At 33.9% G+C, this 19,421-nt stretch overlaps 2 protein-coding genes across 2 annotated transcripts; one reads left to right on the top strand and one right to left on the bottom strand.

Annotated features, from left to right (window-relative positions):
* The first annotated feature begins 6,366 nt into the window (after positions 1-6,366).
* LOC132047065 (SPX domain-containing protein 4-like) lies at positions 6,367-11,974 on the top strand. The gene is made up of 3 exons (XM_059437955.1): positions 6,367-7,163; positions 11,160-11,325; positions 11,488-11,974. The coding sequence occupies exons 1-3, from the start codon at positions 6,894-6,896 to the stop codon at positions 11,964-11,966; spliced, it is 915 nt and encodes a 304-aa protein (XP_059293938.1). The 5' UTR covers positions 6,367-6,893; the 3' UTR covers positions 11,967-11,974.
* Positions 11,975-13,013: 1,039 nt separating this feature from the next.
* On the bottom strand, positions 13,014-18,143 carry LOC132047063 (phosphate transporter PHO1 homolog 9-like). The gene is made up of 13 exons (XM_059437953.1): positions 17,028-18,143; positions 16,134-16,440; positions 15,996-16,044; positions 15,842-15,913; positions 15,610-15,739; positions 15,401-15,521; positions 15,028-15,286; positions 14,815-14,919; positions 14,677-14,721; positions 14,411-14,560; positions 14,043-14,321; positions 13,820-13,959; positions 13,014-13,500 (listed from the first exon to the last, which is right to left on the bottom strand). Exons 1-13 carry the CDS (start codon positions 17,584-17,586, stop codon positions 13,407-13,409), a joined length of 2,310 nt encoding a protein of 769 aa, XP_059293936.1. The 5' UTR covers positions 17,587-18,143; the 3' UTR covers positions 13,014-13,406.
* Positions 18,144-19,421: the final 1,278 nt, after the last annotated feature.

Below are 19,421 nucleotides of genomic sequence, written 5' to 3'. Positions count from 1 at the left end.
TTTATTCAAAGGTTAAAATAGCAATACTACAACAACAATAACATATCTCAGGTGAAATGTCGCGATGTAGACGATGCAGGGAGGAAAAGTGTAGCGAGATCTTACCCCTACTCTCAAAAAGGTAGGGATGTTGTTTCCGAAAGACCCTCGGCTTAAGAGAAATCATGGGAAAAAAGATGAGATAAGGGCAAAAGAATTCAAAACAAAGATGAAAATGAAAATAACGAAAGCGAAAAAATCATGGTAAAGCAGTCTGAAAAAAGAAAAAAAGCAATAACTATCATAGATAAATAAGATAATCTAAATAGAAGAAACAACAGATTGTAGCAGAAATCAAAGGACAAGAAACTATAGAGCAAAACTGCGATTATTCGTACAAAAGGATAGATGGAATTACCTACTATCCTTCTACCCTAATATGAGCCTTCCATAATTTACTAGCTAAGGTCATGCACTTGAAATATCAATACATCAGATCAATTCATTCAAAAGAATAAGTCAGCTTGAATTAAACTATTTCACCAAATCGACACCGATAGGTGAACCTTATGAAAAAATCATAAAAGTTTGACGAGCGAAGATATAGTACAAGTCAGCATGTAAAAGAAATCTGTTCAATTATGGAGTAACAAAATAGGAGTATACTTTTAAGCCAGAAAAGATAAGAAAATGGACAAAAAAATATTTTAAGTTAGAGAAGTAGACTGTGACTCACCCGTTCAAACCATTTTGATCTGCGAAAGGAAAATACTAAACAATAAGGTCTTTTTGCCACACTATTTTGGCCACAATGGCCCAAATAGGGTAAATTCATATGACTATTTAAGTCAAATTTAATAATTTATGCTTACTTAATGTCATTTCTATCTTTTCTTCTTAAAGTTTATCTTAATTTAAAATTGTACAATAGAGATTATGGTGGTTTTTACATAAGTGTGGCCAGATTTGGGTCAAATTGGTGTGGCAATTTAGCAACTTACATTATAATTTATTCATATTGATCTGGGAAAGAAAAATACTAATTAACATTATAACTTAATTCATTTTATTTTATAAATGATTTACCTCCTGCATTTGATACTCGGACACAGGAGATGGTTCAAATATGCCACTAAAATGTCATTCGCTAATAGTTGGATTAAATATGTCCTTATCATTCCAAAATTGATTTAAATATGCCCTTATTTTTTAAAAGCAGAAGCTTTCCAACACATGACCTTTTTTTTACTAAAGAAAAAATTCAAAGTTGCTCTTGAACTTTGCTGAATGGTCTAGATTTGCCTCTGACTTTTGCGAAATTGAGTTTATTATCCCCGCGATAGCAACAGCATTTTCGTCAACACTCAAAACTTCCAACCATAATGTATCTATCCCCTAAGCTCAAATTAACCACCCTCAAGCCTCAAATCATCCCAAAACAATGAACACGAGCACCACCAAGTTAATTTTTCACTTTTGCTGAAAAGTCAATGAACACAATTCCATCACCAACCTTTCTCAGATCGCCAGTAGCGATTCCAAAGCTCCATATCAACCTCCTAATGCTAAAACAAACCTAGACATTCAATGTTTAGCTTCTAAATCATTTGGAGCGATACTGTGACGGTCAAGGGTGGGTTATAGTAGTTAAGCATCGTTGGTCTTACAATAGAAGTATAAGGGTGACATGAAAAGAATAAAGTGGTTAAAGATCGTTGGTCTTACAATAGAAGTATAATGGTGACATGAAAAGCATAATAGTAAAGGCGAATATGTGAGAGAGACCGTTTGAATGAGGTGGTTTTTGTGTTCATTATGTGAGTGTCATCGATGTGGAGTGGTGGTATATTTTAAGTGGCGTTTTTTAATGTGAAGAGAAGTTATAGTGGTGATTCATTTGGGTCGACGATGACGGATGGTAATTGAAAAAAAGGAAATATGCACAAATTATCAAAATTCAGAGGTAAATCTGGAGCACTTCACAAAGCTCAAGGGCAAATTTGAGTCCTTTATAGTATAAAATAGTCACATATTTATTACGGTAAATACATATTTTATCAACTACTAGCGAATATATCAGCGCTTCGCGAAGTAAAATATTTTAAGTTTTAACCAATTATATTATTAACACTTAATTTATATGTTTTTCTATGATTTTCCATTACTTAAGCGTTTCCCAGTCATTTATAACTACTAGTATAGTCTACGTAAAAGTGAAACAATTTTTTTTTTCTTAAAATAAAGTAAAGAAACAAAAGAATTTCAAGAAAAATCGATCAATTTTTGTGCATGTATTCAAACTTTAAATTGCATTTATTTCTTTGTCATTTGCTATATATGTATATAAGTATCTAAAGAAATGAATCTCTTATGTAGCTTTAATCTTATTTTTTTCCTTTTCCTTTCCTCTTTTTATCTTTAACTTTTTTCATTTTTTCTTTCCTTCTTTTGTTTTAAAAATATCAAAATTTTATTTTTCTTCCTGCTTTATCATTTTAATAAAAAAAAAATAAGTGACCAAAAGACAATATTCTCCAACGTCAACATAAACTAAAAAAGAAGATATGAAGGAATTAGTGCATAAAAATATATTGTAAAATTTGAAGAATCATAGAATTATTACACAATATTTATTCAATTTAATTAGAGAATATGAAAATAACTGTTATAGTTAGGACTTAGGAAAAGAATAAACAATTTAATTGATGAGCATATCATTAGGAATACGAAAAGAACGTAACAAAATATTACAAACTATTTTAATAAATTCTCTTTTGTGATCATTAGATATTTAATTTAACAAATTTTCTTAAAATCCTAATATACCATTGGAAGGTCTTCTTCACGATGGTAGCCCCTTCCGTCCTTTTCAATTTTCGATCTACCATATACTTTTGGTCCTTCGAGTTACTTTACATATAGTGATTTATGTTTGGTTGATGCTTGTTGAGTGCAACAATGAAGATAAATTATTATAAATTTCAGTTTCACAAAACTTTAAAAATTACACTGTGTCAATTTTTGAATCGATCTAATCATATTTTCGGACATAAATATGTATTTAGAGAGTATATAATTACCTTAGAAGAAAGCATTCAACATTGAGGTAGATATCACCAAGCGTAACAGATGTCTCGATGTAGATGGCAAAGGACAAATTACTAAAATTTAGCAAGTACTGATTAAGATCAATTATGAGGTTCAAAAATGTCAAGTTTTCAACAAAAACGTTGCATGCCTTTCACTTTAATAAAATAGATCCTTTTGAATATGATGGGAAAATGACACATACAAGTAAGTTTAATCAAGATAGTATATCCAATAACACATGAATCTCACAAGTGTAATAGTGATTATGTAAAATTAATAACAAATTAAAATACAGTAACTATGCAAAATAATCTTACCACAATATAATGCAAAATAATTAAGAATCGAATAATCTATTTAAACAACTAAATATACTTCACCATATATAATATCTATATAAAGAGAGAGAACAAACCAAAAAAAATTACTATTAACTTTGAACTTCTAGGCATAAGCTGCAAATCACAAGGCTGAAGCATCACAATGAGACATGAATGGGAAAATTGAGGAACAACTAATATGAAAAGAAGATAAATAGTATAAACATTACTATGTATTAATTGCTCAATTTAATTGGAGATTAAATGGGTGGTGAATGTTGACCCATGATCGGGAAGAATGAGCAAAACGGATAAATGAAAAGACCTATACATGAATATGTATTAAATGCTCAATTAAATTAAAAAATAAAAATGATTGCTGCTTTTTAATATAAGCTAAACTAATAGGATGAATGAGGAAAAAATTGCAAAAAAAAAAAAAAAAAAAGAGAAAAATGATAAATGGTTTTCTAGATCATAGAGAGGTGTCACATCACCTTATCTATGCCTAATTTTATATTATATATAGATATAAATTAACATGATATATCTAGTTAGGGGTGTTAGATGGGTGGGTTAGGTTGATAAAATGGGTTGGGTTAAGATTGACCCAAAAGTTATTGGCAAACTTACTCAAATGACTACCTTATTGTAGTTTCCTACTATTTGTAGCTAACCTTTTAAATATTACCATTTGTAGCTACCCTTTTAAATATTACCATTTGTAGCTACATTTTCGCAAAACAGTGTATGTTTTCGCGTGTATTTGTTGCCAACAAATACATGAGAACATGATTAAAAAAAAAAAAAAAAAAAAAAAGATCCTTGATTTTAGCCTTTAACGGTGGAGCTATTAAATTAGATATTAATATATTTTTTTGATGTATTTTAGTGATTTCTTTTTTTGCTTTGATGTATTTCAGCGATTTTTTTGTTTTTTGCTATAATGTATTTTCGTGTCTCTTTTTTTATGTATTTCAGTGATTTATTTTTGGATGTATTTCTTGATTTTTTTTTATGTATTTCAGTGGCTTTTTTTTAATGTATTTCAAATACATTGTGTACATTTCAACTACATATGAAGCCAAATATATTCAAATTTTCGTGTATTTGAATGGATTTTAACAAATACATTCAGATACAAGAGAAAAAAATTCAAATGCATGACAAATACATTAAAAAACAGTGTGTTTGGCTATTAATAAAATACACTCAAAAATACACTCAAAAAATACAAAGACAAATACATTCAAACATAGTGTATTTGTGAGATGTAAATTTTTGAATGTATTTGTATTTGGCTTTTAACAAATACACACGGTCAGATCTGAAAAACTACCACCGCCAAAAACCCTAATCTCTCCATCACCACCAAATCCTAATCCGAGACACCACCACCACCAAAAACCTAAATCTGAGACACCACCACCACCAAAAAACTCCCAATCTTTCCACCACCAATAAAACCCTAATCTCTCCACCTCTACGTCATCTTCTCCGCCGCTATCTCAAAACCAGTGCCATTGCTGCCGCCACCAACAATACACACGGCCAGATCTGTGCCATCGCCTCATCGGATAGAGTGAACAGAGAGAGAGAGAGAGAGAGAGAGAGAGAGAGAGAGAGAGGGAGGGGTGAGCACAGAGGGAGAGGGAGAAGAGAGAGAGACGCGACCATGGTGTGGTGATTGAGAGAAGGGAAGAGAGATTTTTTAGGGTTTTGCGAAATAAAAAATTTGAAATGGGTAGTGATTGTGAAAAAAGAAAGATATATGTGTTTGGGTATGTATTTTTTATATAGCTACCATTTGTAATCTAGAAAAGTTAATTAGCTACTAAATATAATTAAATAAAAAGGTAGTTAATATTAATAATTAGGTCTTAAAAGAAGCTATAATGAGTAAAAATTCCAAAGTTATTAGGGTTATTTGGACTTGAATGGGCTAAAAATGAGCTTGGTCATGACCCGCCCAACTTGACCCAATTTTTTTTGAAGAGTCTATTGTTTAGGAAAACATTTTTCGTGGAAATATTTTCGAGGAAAACATTTTCCGTGGTAAATATTTAAAACAAAAACATTTTTCGTAGAAAATAATTTTTCTTCATATCAAACACACCCCAAATTTATAAGATACATAATACGAAAAAAAAATAATACATAGAAAAAAATAAAGTAATCCCAAGTAATAAACCCAAATTAAAGTGAATTAAAAAATGAGCTAATATTAGGTTAAATTGGAGATCAATTTAAAATGAGTTATGCTGGATTGGACCAGAATCAGGGCAATAAAAAATTATCTTGAGTCAACCCATAAAAATTTGGACGAATTGAGCTGACCATCAACTTTTGGGTCATATTTGACACCCATATATCCGATCAATTTCTCAAAGTTGGCGTATTTAGACTTTTTCCCCTCCTAAATTGAGGGAGAAATGAATTTTTAGCCTTTTACAAACTTTTTTTAGTTTTATGATATTTTTACAAGAAATCTTCATTTTTTACACATATGAGATCTGAAAATAACACATAATAGATCTGGAAAAGACATTTTTTCTATTCAAATTGTAAAAGGTTAAGAAATTTTATTTCCTCCTAATAATTGATGTGACATACAAAGTTAATACTCCTTCTGTCCTAAAAAGATTGTCTTACTTTCCTTATTAATTTATCTCAAAAAGATTGACACATTTTTATATTTAAAATTTAATTTTATGAGATGATTTATAACCATATAAATAACTAAAACTTATTTTGCATCACATATTTTAAAAACTTTGGTTATTTATTAAATTTTATGTCAAAATGTTAAGACAATGAGAGTAAGTAGTAATATATGATGTAACGAGCTTCGAAAGTAGAAACGGTAGGTTGCCTCGTTGAGAGGACAAACACAGCAAAAGTTGCCATAAAAGTGCTTGAATTGAATCTCCATTTGAATATGAATATTCTCTTTCACGCACATAAAAAGCCATTGCGAAATTCCCAAGTTGACTTTCCGCCACGAAGCATCTGCTTTGCTTTAGAAAACTCAGATGTTTTTTTTTTTTCCTTTTTTATTTGTTGTCACAGTACTCTGCAATTACTAGAAACACGAATTTTGAGTTTGCTCATTGGTCGATTTTGCATCAATCAATATTCTGATGAGAAAGAAAAAAAATAAAAGATTCCCAACTCCATCGTAAGCCTGCAAGTTGCCTAAAGAATAAACCAATTTTCTACTATTTCTCGCATAGGCGTATCATTCATAGTTATCTTCATTGGTGAGATTATATATATATATTCTTAAAAATCCAAAAGGCAAAAAAAGAGAAAAAAAAATCACTGCGTTTACCACCACTGCCACCCTCTTTGTCTCTTTTAATTAAAAAACAATTCCTCTTTGTTCTTTCATCACATGATCACATCAGAGACTCAAAAGTAAATTATTAGATCAGCTGTTTAATTTAATCAAAATAAGGTGAAATTGAATTGAAAGAAGTGAGTAATCATTAATCAATTCTTGTTATGAAATTCGGGAAAGAGTTTACAACGCATTTAGAGGAAACCCTACCTCAATGGAGGGACAAGTATTTGTGTTACAAGCCCTTAAAGAAGCTTCTCAAGCACCTTCCTTCTACCGGCGGCGGTGATAATGTCCCTCCGGTGGCGGCGCCGCCACCGCCACCGCCACTGCCGCACTTGCAGGAATGGTTCGTTAGAATTCTGAATGAGGAACTCGAGAAATTCAACGATTTCTATGTAGATAAAGAGGAGGAATTCATTATTCGCCTCCAGGTTTCTCTTCTTCTTCGTTACTGTATACATGCAAGTTTCTTATTAGTATGTCAATCAATTAACTGCGTCTTAATAATTGGGGCCGTTTATATGAATCCCAATTTGTTAGAGTTTCTTCTCAAAATTTTATTGATGCATATTCAATTTTACGACATTAATCCTGTTAATTGCGCGGTGATTAGGTGTGATGTTCACTTTTTACTCGTGATTACTTCAATTTTCAAAGCATTTTTTTTTTGCCCCCCTTTTTACTGCTGATTATCCCAACTTAGAATTTAATTAATTATGCTTTAGTTTAAACTTTTGACGGATCATGAAAAGTGAAGGATGTTAGGTGTGAAGCAGGGGTTTACCTGTACTGCTTGTTACGATGGAGTTTTAGAGTATGATGAATTGGATGGCAACACCCTTTTTCCTTTTTAATTAACTGTGGTGTCCGGGGCAGCGACTAATTTCTGTAGATGGGTCTACTTGCACCAATTTGATAACTCTATCACAGGGCTTGAATAGATGGAAGAAATCACTTGGTTGGAGAGATTTATCACATAAAAGATTGAATGCAGCATGGGCTGGAATTGTGCCAACGTATAAAGCGGTCAACTGCAATTATAGAAATTGATGACAATATTTGAGATTATGAGGAACTTGAGAGGGGTGGCAAGAACTTAATAGTCCGTTCCCTACCATAGATAGGAGATAGATATATGCAGAAACTAATAAATTAAGTGGGGTAGGGAGAAGGTATCATAGGAGCTACTTTGAGAATATTCTTAGTTAAGCTGAAGCATAAGAGTATATTGATGGTATATTCCACCTAAGTGCCTTTCCAATCTGTTGAGCTGTTTTAATGAAATGGCTCATGTCTTAAATTATACTCCTCCTGTCTTAATCAACACGACCTATCTTTCTTTTTATATATTATAACAGTGGTGTCCGAGAGAATGTGTATTTTTAGCGCACCTCGATTTCTCCGGGTCCCTGCAACCTCCCACCCTAGAGGTATGGGTAACTCTATCCGCCAATGCTTAGGCAGATGGGAAGGAATCATCTATATTTTCTTTCTTATCTTTACTGAGCCAATTTGCGCGCCAAATCTTATAACGGTGGTGTCTGAGCCAATTTGCGTGCACCTTGATTCCATCGTTATCTTCCATCAACATAGGTCTGGGTACTTAGGTAGATGGGAAGAAATCACTTAGTTTTTTTTTTTTTTTTTTTTTTTTTTTTTTCGTCTCTATTTGTAGTTGAACTGTTGTCTCCAAGGTTTTCACCCACTTCTTTGATTACTTGGCCAACCCTTGGGAGCTTAATCAGCAGAACAGCCTACCTTGATTTATATAGTTAAGTAGTGTACAATCAGCCAGTCAATCCAACGATGACCAACTACGCCTTTATCTCAGATCAGGTGTATGAATCCTTAAATGCCATTCTACTCTATTCAGCTCCATTTTATTGCAATGCTTAAAATAACATGTTTGAACAAATTGTTATATTGATGTTGGCCAAAGAGTGTTTAAAATATTTTCGTGGCATTTGATAATATGGAAGGATTAGCAGTAAGATGTACATTAAGTTTGCCTTCCGCATCTACGGATGAAATTTTAATGAAATTCCACCTTACCAGATAAAAAAAGAAAAAGAGATGCGCATTAAGTTTGAAGTAGTATAACGTAGTAATAGTTTATGTTAATTGTAGATTTGGGGACTGCTTTCATTTACTAAGACATATCACCATTGTTTTGGTCAAAGGAAAACAAAGAATGAAAAAAAGTAGGTCACTTCATTGACACGGCTTTAGTATCAATTACCACTAGAAGTCTGGAAGTATGAAGTTGCATGACCAGATTGTTCAAAAAATTACTATAGTCCCAAATGTTAAGTGGTATTCAACACCAAAGACAGAAATTTGTAAGAGTGAACTGGTGCATCACCGACTTATTTGATGAAGACACTCATATGGTTCCCCCATCCCCCACCACTAACCCCACTCCCAAAAAATGAAAAAAGAAAAAGGACTTGGAAGGAACTTTCATGTGTTGCAGATGCGTATAACATGGCATCCCTAACTTAGATTGCCTATGAAAGTCCCTCCAAATTTGATGGTGCTGCCAATTAGTTTCATCATTGTTGTATGATTACTGCCCAGTTAGGCAACGGGTTGGCGGTTTATTTCTCTTGTCACACAACTGTCGGTTCATTGTGCTATTATCAACTGCAAGTTTTGTTAATAAGCATGTGTCTCATGTGGGCACAAGTAGTGGATTAAGTAAGATAGACACCTAAATATTGAATTTGCAGTTTGAACTTGCATTCAGTTGCATATGAATTCAATCACAACGGTTTGGCGCTGTCCATATTGTACAGTTTGCTTCTCTGGGTGTTGCTAATGCATAATTAAGAGATGAAATTTAAACCCTTGCTTTCATATAGGTGAAGTTCGGTATACTTGACGCATGAACATACTAGCAACTCTAAAATCCACCATGGTTAATTAGTAGCTAAGTCGATCAATGGTTTGATGGCTTAATTTTATGCTCTATTTGTTTACATTTGTCAGTGGCTTGTCACTGTCAGTTTTAAACACATAGTAGGAGTTAGCTATGAGTAATGCTAACAGTCGATGGTAGTGGCACATGCAGTCTAGCAGTTTTTTTTTTTTTTTGATACACTACTAATTAGTTGGTCCTTGGCTACTTTTACTGGTAATTTAAGTGCACAAGTTTGCTGACATACATTAAAGTTGAGCTGAAATTGTTGAGTTAAAACCTGCATCTATCAACTTTTTTTTATAAGGTAAATACTTTCGTCATAATGGGAAAAGCTGCATCTATCAACTTTCATGCTTCTTATATAACTGTTGTAGGATGACAGATAAACATGTAAATTTGAGTTAAAAGCTGCATATATCAACTTGTATGCTTTGTATAAAACTATTGTAGGATGACAGATAAACATGTAAAATTTAAATTGAAGCACTTGTCCTAGAGATAAAAAGCACTCAAGTTGAAAGTATGTGCTGTTTGCGAGACATTTATGACTTGGTAGTTGTCTTTCTTCATTTGCATGAACATCAATTAATAAATATAGAGAACTTCAAATACTCTTTATCTTTTATTTTTATTCCGCATAATGCTGACATGATATGAATTTAAATGGAGAATGTGAGGATTTATACAGCCGACTCCAACTTGTTTGGGACCGAGTTATAGTTGTTTTATCACATTTCTCGTTTTCAGCCTCCTTTAGCTAATGACTGTCAGTCTCTTATTTTTCCCCTTAATTTGATTAAATTGTGTCTAGTCTGCAGAATGCTAGCTTTATAAAAGTTGTTAAATTTTCATGAATGATGAACATTTTATCTGAATCATGCACAGGCTGAGGCTATCTTTGGTCTCGACAACGACATTTGGTGGGATATCATAATTAGCTTTTGTTTCTTTTTCATTGCACTAATCAAAATTGGATGGATTTTGGAAGGGAGGAAGTTGCACTTTCCTAGTTACTCTTATCTGTTTCACGCTTTGGATGGAAGATTGATATGAATGATATCTACGTTAGTCTTGTAGTAGGATCGTTTGGTGGTGAAATGAGTTATGCAATACATGATATTTAGAAGTTCATTCTCTTTGGATTTGTTATTATGTTGTTGAGGATGACATTTGCTTGTGGTGTCCTTGACAAAAGTTGTGTTGGTAGATGGGGGATAAGGAAAAGTATTTTGGTTTGAATTTGTTAAGGAACTTTTTGCATTTGGACTTGGAATCAGTCTCTCTAATGGAGTCCCAGAAAGGGACGAAAAATAGGATGTTCTTATTTCTCTCTCTTTTTCTTGGTTATGGAGAGGTAGGGATCCGGAAGGACGGGTTCAAGAAAATATACCCAAGAGTAAGCATGTAAAAATTCAAAAGTGGAAAAATGAATAAACATTAAAATATGCGGCTATCAATCGTAATCGTGTTGGTATGGCAATTGATCCTATTGCATCTACTTTACCAGGAATTGAAGGAACGAATTGAAAGACTGAAGGAGAAGAGTGGCAAAGATGGAGTTTTCACAAAAGATAGTGAATTTAGTGATGAAATGATGGGAATACGTAAAGACTTCGTTGCCATACACGGGGAGATGGTTCTTCTGAAAAATTACAGCTCTCTAAATTTTGCAGGTACTGCAGCATTTACACTCTATTTTATGCATATATATCTGTTACTTACCATTTCTCAAGCATTTGTGTTTCAAGTGTTGTACTGCTCTTGTTTCAACTGTCTAATTTTTATGCTAGGTATGTCCCATCAGCTTTCTAAAACAAATTGTTTTGTTCCCTTAGGTCTTGTTAAGATTTTGAAGAAGTTTGATAAACGAACTGGGAGATTGTTGCGTCTTCCTTTCACACAACTTGCTCTTGATCAGCCCTTCTTTATAACGGAGCCTCTAAATAGATTAGTCCGTGAGTGTGAGGAAAATCTGGAGCTCCTATTTCCTTTGGAAGCAGAAGTTGTTGAATCAGATGCTACTGCAGAAGAGCCGACGAGAGGAACTACTTCTTATGCTTCAAATGTTTCTCCGGCATTGCCACTTGGGGAAGAAAATGTGGATATATATCGAAGTACACTTGCGGCAATCAAAGCTATTCAGGGACTGAAGAAGGCAAGCTCCACGTATAATCCATTATCATTTTCATATATCTTTGGTAGCCAAGATAACGATAGCACAGGCGCTATAACTGCAGAAAACTCTGATTCGGACCCGTTGGTTGGCTCTCAGAGTGATAAAGAGACGGATCAAGAGGATTCCCATCCACCGTAATAGAATTCACCTTGAGGATTCCCATCCACCGTAATAGAATTCACCTTTCTAGTTTTTCTTATTGATCTTTGCTCAGTGGTTTGTTGTTGACTGAGGGAGATAAAATGGTTTGCTTCTTCATTGTATACTACTGTTCTGGAATAAATCGCTCGCTCCATCTATAAGTTTTAGCACTAACGCGACTTTACTAGTTCTTGGATTACAAAAGCTTGTTGGTTATCTAGAATTCCCATTTGTTTGAGACTCTTATAGGTCAAAACATTTTAAGATATACAAACTGCGGAAGATGTGAAGTTAATGGTGTGCTATGTCTCCTATTTGTTAATCTGACTCTGTGTCGTAATTTTTGCTCAGTAGATGTGAAGTTAATGGCGTGTTATGTCTCCTATTTGTTAATTTGACTTGGCGTGTAATTTTTGCCTGTCTTTACGAATCTGTATTCTTTTTCTTGGCAATGCGATTGTCGTGCTCGCTTATGGTTGATTGGAGTCATATCCTAAAGAAGTTATCAGTCATTTTCATCTAAGATTTTGAATAGATGTGGGACTTCAGACATTCATTGCTTTGACCAACATTTTGGAACTCTTTTGATGAAGAAGGCTGGACGGATATATCTGAGATGTGAAGTTAATGGCGTGTTATGTCTCCTATTTGTTAATTTGACTTGGCGTGTAATTTTTGCCTGTCTTTACGAATCTGTATTCTTTTTCTTGGCAATGCGATTGTCGTGCTCGCTTATGGTTGATTGGAGTCATATCCTAAAGAAGTTATCAGTCATTTTCATCTAAGATTTTGAATAGATGTGGGACTTCAGACATTCATTGCTTTGACCAACATTTTGGAACTCTTTTGATGAAGAAGGCTGGACGGATATATCTGAGCTGTGTTCTTCGGCTATTGTTTCTTTTTCGTGGTTTTTTTAATTTCATACATCAATCATTGGCTTAAGAAAATTCCTAGAAATTTCGTGAAACGCTGCATCGGTTGTAAGCAAGTCTTGGTAGAGAGTCAACCATTTATCAAGCACGTCTCCATTGAGACTATTCATGGGCAAAAATGTCCCGTGTGGATCTAAACAAGTTTTTTATGTATACGAGCGATGATTACAGGAAAAGAATTCAGCTAAAGGTACATTAAGTAGAAGATGCAACAATATATGGAACGTAGAAATCTGAAGCACAAACATAATGGACATTTTCAGCCTCCTGATTAAGGATTTATCTTCTGGAGGGTCGAAATAGATCTTGTACTGTTGTAATTTTCCAGTTTCTATAGTACGTATGCAATCCTTAATCTAGAGGCTCGAATCAACTATCTTTTCGTCCTATACCTTTCAATTTCTAATTTCATGAACAATATAAACACCATTGACGAATGAATCAAAGAATTCTACAAAATCATTTTTGAGTCTCGAGTACTCTGGATTCCTTTGATTTCCTTTTACAAACTCTTGTCTTCGTCGTAGTTGAAAGGCAGGGGTACAGACTTGGAGGCCCGATATTTCCCAACGTTATTTAAGTGCTCATTTTCCAACCTGAACAATCAAAGAAGCAGAGCTACTGTTAGATAGAACCACTACCTTCTATGTGACGTTAAATAAACACACACAAATATCGGTGCAACTCATCAAATTTCTGTTATGAAATAGATAGGATTAAACTTATGTATAGATACGGACAATTATATCAGTATCTTAATATGTAGTAGTAGACTACCAGGTAAGTGGTAACCTGTCGCTACTAATTCCACTTTCTAGGGAGAGTAGTTATTTTTTAGGTGACATGGCAATGTATGTAAAAGTTCTTTAAATAGTCGGTGTATAGAAGTTAAACTCAATAGGTAACACATCTGACCTGAAAAAGTTCCACAAGCCTCGGCGGAGGATTTCCAAACAAGCAACAATTGCAACAAATGCTTTCTTGTGCAGATGTGGTAATTCTTGAAAATCTAGAACCAACTGCATCCATACTAGTCTCAGAATAACGTCAAGAACCTGCATTTGCACTCGAAAAATCAAAAAATTTCACTGCAAGTTTTATATGGCAATCTTTTCTTGAAACTTGTGTCTGCACTTACAATGGCAATAAAGTAGACAATCTTGTGTGGCACAATTAGCTTGTCTCTCAACCAGGGGTTTTTGGAATTCCGTTGTAATAGACCCCAATCTATGACAAGGTCCCAGTAAGTGTTTGCAACTGTAGTAATTCCTGAAGTTGATGCTGCCATTAATTTCCAAAAGACTCCTCTCTTTTGATCATATAGTGTCCTCATCACAAGAGCAACAATTGTTGAGAAATATTTGAGGGCATTAAGCCCCTGCATCGAATCTTTCTCTTCATATAAGCGACGAAGACACTGTATATATCATGAAATCATACATAATTGTCAAGATATCTATAGTAGGAAATGGGAATGATATTTGTTGTGTGTAAAAATTCTCAAACCTGAATAAACCGAGACCAAAAGGGAATAATTGCAATAATTATATGTAAGACTTGGTAAACACTGCTGTCTTGACATGTGTTTGATCTTGTTTTGAAGTTTCCCCATACATAGTAGCAGACATAGAATTGCAAACTCCTAATTGCCGGAACCTGAAATACAAGACCACATTATAGTTCTTTCCGATAAGTACTGCACAATTTGCACATCATAGTGACTGACTTATGAATTTATTGGATCCCATTTAGAAAAAAGCCGAGTGTCAAACCTGGCTGGTAAGTTGATCTGCCAATATGAAATCTGGTAGAGTAACCTACAAATTGATGTGCGACATTTTAGTGTCTATGTACTTCCTGTGCTATTAGTGCGTGTGAATCTGTAAATCTCTTAAGCAAATTGCTTGTACCTTATAGAGGGGAGCGCATAGGCAGTGCCAAGCAGTTCTTAAAAAGAAGAAACGAGTTGAACGATATATAATGTTCAGAGGACAAAAAAGTATCAGAAGCAGAACCTGAAAAAAAGATATAACATCATTAGAGGGTTTGAAATTTGAAACAGTTTGTATAAATCAGTTGTAGACTGAAAGTACAAGAAGAACTAATGTTTTTTCTACACTTACAATCACCAATAAAAGTGGGATCAGCTCTTTAAATGTCTCGTAGCTTCTTGTTTTCGGGTCCATATCCATATCCAGTTGGAAGAGTGCAGCAGCCAATGCAAGTACTGAAAGACCAGAAGCAAGGAGGAGAACTTGTCTATAACCTAGCTCTGTTCCTTGCTTGAAGCCAAATATGAAGGGATAATTGACCCGAAAGCGCCTCCAGTAGTATACATTCGCCCCGTACATGAGCATATGGAGGACAATGTATCCGAATAGGCTGCAATGTTAGAGCTTCATTACTCATACGTATTGCTTAAACATGGTTTCTCTTGTAGACAAACATTTGAAAAAAAATCAATACGACTTTGTAAAAGACAGATGGTTAGTTCACCTGTAGAGTGGAAATATGTTTTCCATATATTGCCCACGACCTTCATGCTCTAGAAGGTGTCCTGCACGTATCGATATAGCAATAGCTGCCACTAATGCTATTGAGCAGCCAGAGAACAAACCTGTAGGTGAAAAGTATATATTAGTTACTAAAATAAACATATCATTCTGATGCAAGCGACTTGATGCTAATAAAGGATGCATGCTTACCTAGGAAAAATGTTACTCTATGCGTTTCTCTTTTAGCTTTTGGTCTTAAATATTTCATTCCTTTCCTTCGGTTTCCATTGACAAAATGCTTTATGAACGTGGCCTCCACCCTTTCTGTGAGCTTAGTAAGCTGAAAAAAAGAAGAAGTAAAGATTGATGAGAAGCTCAAACTATAGTTGCAAGTGGAATAATGCTGAGAGGAAAACAGTTTTAGAAACTGAAAGAAATGTACCTCATCTGAGCTACCAAGATCAGATTTATCAATCATCTCAGAGTATGATTTAGAAGCTTTCCTTGTAGTGGTCTGTATCAAAAAATTGCAAGGTTAAAAGGCAAAACTTTATACTTTCTGTTGACAAATAGTGATCACTTCAGCGTAGTAGTACCTTATCATACTTCTTCATGATCTTGGAGAACGCCAACACGTTCAAGAAACTAATACAATAAGTAGCAAAGTGTGAGTTGAATTGAACACAAAAACAACTATAAGTCCTCATTTGTTGGAGAAAAAAATGAACCATTACCGGTAGCTTTTCAGAAGTCGAAGCTTTTGATAGAACTCAACAAAAGCCTTTTTCATTTGTTCTTCAGCTTTTCTGAGCTCGTCTTTGCTGAATGATAAGTTTGCCTTTGAATTCTTCATCACATTTTTCAAAGTCGAGACAGGTGTTGCAGGTTCAATATTGATTCTTACATTGTCCAAAATCTCTAGTGGAGCAGGCCTAAAACGCACGTGCTTTGGCGTATCTCTTTTCCCTCTTGATGATCCATCTTCCTCAATTTCTTCACCGGTCATCTCAACTTCTTCAATTGCCTCCATGTGTGATCCACCTATATTGATGTTAAACAAGAATTCAAAAAATCATTGCCAGCAGCTGGGATATCAAATCTTTCTGTTTTTCCCATAATGCTTCAGTGCCACCAAATGAAAAAGAAAAGGTCGAAAGTTACATATTTGTTCTTGATTTTAACGAAGTTCCAACAAAAAGAGTCTACTTCAGAGATTTTTTAGCCAAAATTATTCCTTATCTATGGGGGTAAGTCTATTTTTGTCCTTTAAATATGACCATGAGCATCTTTAATCTCTTAAGTTTGCTAAAGTGGAGCACCTTTGGTCAAACTAACTGAATGGACTTAAAAACTAATGGTGACTACCAAAAAACACTACGAAAACCATCGACTTTCGGACTGACTGAAAAACGGACCGAGCTCGTTTAATGTTACTTTCCATTGTACTTAAGGTTGAACCTCCATTACTGTCAAAAGCAAATATGGAACAATTTGTTACGGCAATGGTATGAACGACCTCTAATAAAAGGTAAAATTAAGATATTCAGTACAGCAAAGGAGTGAAAAGAATTTTCAAAAAGTTAGAACAGTAATATAATAGCCATAGTATCTGTAGAGATTGGAGTTACCTGGACTTTTCAATGATGCTGGAGACAAGGCACTATCATCTATGGTTTCACTATGCATTTCAATCGAAGGCTTATCAACCATAATTCTTAAAGCAATAAGTGCATCCATTTGTTTACTCAACTCATCAGCCTCAGCCTTCACTTCCCCTACTTTTTTCTGATAAAAAGTTAACACTTTGTTGAATTCATCATCAAGTCTTCTAAAGAAAACCACTTCATATTCTCCACCTTTTTCAGATGACATAAGAAACTTAGTTTTATGGTGGCCCAGCGAACCTTCTTCCTCCAGTGCACTCACTAAAATAACTTCTTCATCTTCATTGTCTATTTTAGGAGAACCTTTGAAACTTAATCTACTTTGTAGTCCACTAAAGGCTCTGTACATAGATATTCTTCTCTTTAAAGAGCCTTTTGGGGTTGCTGCAACTTCAGGTAATGGTGCATTTTTCTTGTTGAATTTTAATATGTCTTTCACCACACCCTTTAGATAATTATAATCCATGTAGGCTTCTTCCCATTCATGGACCATTTGGGATGTAAATTCTTTCCCAAATTTCATCTTTATCAGAACTTATTAATCCAAAGTATGCTTTTGTCTTAAGAAAGAAGGGGAGTATGTATCTTTGTGTTACCAAATATGAAAATATTGGACTTTAAATAAGAATGTTGGTGTTGGGCTTTTGGCTTGTAGCCGTCAGTAGAGAAAAGGTCAGCTATCAAGTAGTTTAAAGGGTCGCTAACAGTAGTACGTTTCGTAGAAGGTCGTTCAAAAAGGAGAAGTACAAGATTTTGAAGAATAGTCTTTGCTAAAATCAACGGGTTTTCTTTATCTTAGATAGTTTGGGGATTTCAGAAGTTTTCTGCTTGTAATATTAAATATTAACAATGGCAGAAGCACCAACCAAGAAAGTCAGTGTGGGACTGTGTTTCAATCAATATTTCAGCTACGGAGTAATAATGTACCTACCAGTGGGGCTGTGTCAGAGCTGGCCTGTTCTTTTCAATGGGCAGAACCACGGCAACACTGGTTGCCAACTTTGAACTATTCACCAATTGAAAATGCACTCGTGGCCCCCATTAACAACTTTTTTTTTTAATTGATAGTGGTCACATTTAAGATTTCTATCTTTACAGAGTTCTGAGTTTTTCTCATAGCTCATGACAGGTTCGAAATATATTACTCCCTTCCATTTCAACCCATGAGTCTTAACTTAATTTGACTATAAACAAAATTTAAGAGGATAAAAGAAGATTTTTGAATGGGGTCTTAAATTAAAGATATTAAAGTTACCAAAATATTATTTAATCGTGTGGTCTTAAATATGTCATGTGGATGTAAGAATTAAAGAGTTGTCAAATTAGAAAAGAAACATTCTTTTTTTAGACTGACTAAAAAAGAAAGAAAGATAAAAAAATTGAAATAGAGGGAGTATTTATACTTATTTAATTATTTTCTTTACACATATATAGAGTCTGAACTAAAAACTTCTAAGTTCATATGAACTCATAACATATCCTGATATGTTGGTGATCGACTAGTTTGCGATTGTTATATTGGATATGCTCCCTCCGTCCCATTTTATTTGTCCACTTTTCCTTTTTAGAAGTCAAACTATATAAACTTTGACTAACTTTTTGAGATATATTTTTTAATCATATTAATATGAGAAGAATTGCAACTTGTGGTATTCTTTTTGTATAATTTTAAAATATTGAATTTATCTAATCTAATTTAGCTCTTAAAATTAGTCAATATGACTCTCGAAAAAACGAAACAGAACAACTAATATGACACAGAGTTATTGTGTTATTTCACCGGTTATATCCTATTTCTCATCTCTTTAGTTGAAGTAGTGGGTAACTCTACTAATTACTCGACTTAGATAAATGAGAAAATATTTACCCACTATTAGAGGGCATGTTTAAGACCATACCCATTAAAAGCAAAAATCTCTAGTTTTTAAATCATGAATGCTGACCAAAACCGTTCAAATAGTAGAAAGCAAAAGCATGCCGACTGGAGGAGATTGGCTATAGATATTATAAAATATTAATAAGCAAACCGCCTCATCAAATCTCTGTCAAGATATGCAAATGGTTCTAATCCTATTTTGTATAAGAGAGTACGAATAGATACATTTTTTTATAAGGTCACAATTTAAACCTAATACTGTATTCTATTAAAAGAAAAAGAAATCAGACTTTTCTTAGAAGTCCTTTCAGAAATGTATTTAAAATACTTACTATAATAGGCACGCAAAACAAAATCCACAATTTAACGTGTTTCTTGTTCCCAATCATATTTCGAGTCAAATAGTCCCTTTTAATTCTCTTTATTTGTATTGCAATGTATAGTTCAGGTAAAAGCTAAATAAATTTAACTAACCTAGAAAA

The sequence above is a fragment of the Lycium ferocissimum genome, chromosome 2 (assembly GCF_029784015.1).
Source record: "Lycium ferocissimum isolate CSIRO_LF1 chromosome 2, AGI_CSIRO_Lferr_CH_V1, whole genome shotgun sequence".
Lineage (NCBI taxonomy): Eukaryota > Viridiplantae > Streptophyta > Magnoliopsida > Solanales > Solanaceae > Lycium > Lycium ferocissimum.
The sequence above is the reverse complement of the archived record's forward strand: the minus strand, read 5'-3'. Positions and strand labels throughout refer to the sequence as shown.

What these genes read in the sequence shown, in the direction of transcription:
- LOC132047065 (XM_059437955.1), top strand. Translation starts at nt 6,894, where the DNA reads ATGAAATTCGGGAAAGAGTTTACAACGCATTTAGAGGAAACCCTACCT. An exon ending in AATTCATTATTCGCCTCCAG is followed by an intron (nt 7,164 to 11,159) that starts GTTTCTCTTCTT and finishes CTACTTTACCAG; the next exon opens with GAATTGAAGGAACGAATTGA. An exon ending in CAGCTCTCTAAATTTTGCAG is followed by an intron (nt 11,326 to 11,487) that starts GTACTGCAGCAT and finishes TTGTTCCCTTAG; the next exon opens with GTCTTGTTAAGATTTTGAAG.
- LOC132047063 (XM_059437953.1), bottom strand. Translation starts at nt 17,586, where the DNA reads ATGAAATTTGGGAAAGAATTTACATCCCAAATGGTCCATGAATGGGAA. An exon ending in TAGAGTAACATTTTTCCTAG is followed by an intron (nt 15,522 to 15,609) that starts GTAAGCATGCAT and finishes TTTCACCTACAG; the next exon opens with GTTTGTTCTCTGGCTGCTCA. An exon ending in TTGTCTACTTTATTGCCATT is followed by an intron (nt 13,960 to 14,042) that starts GTAAGTGCAGAC and finishes GTGCAAATGCAG; the next exon opens with GTTCTTGACGTTATTCTGAG.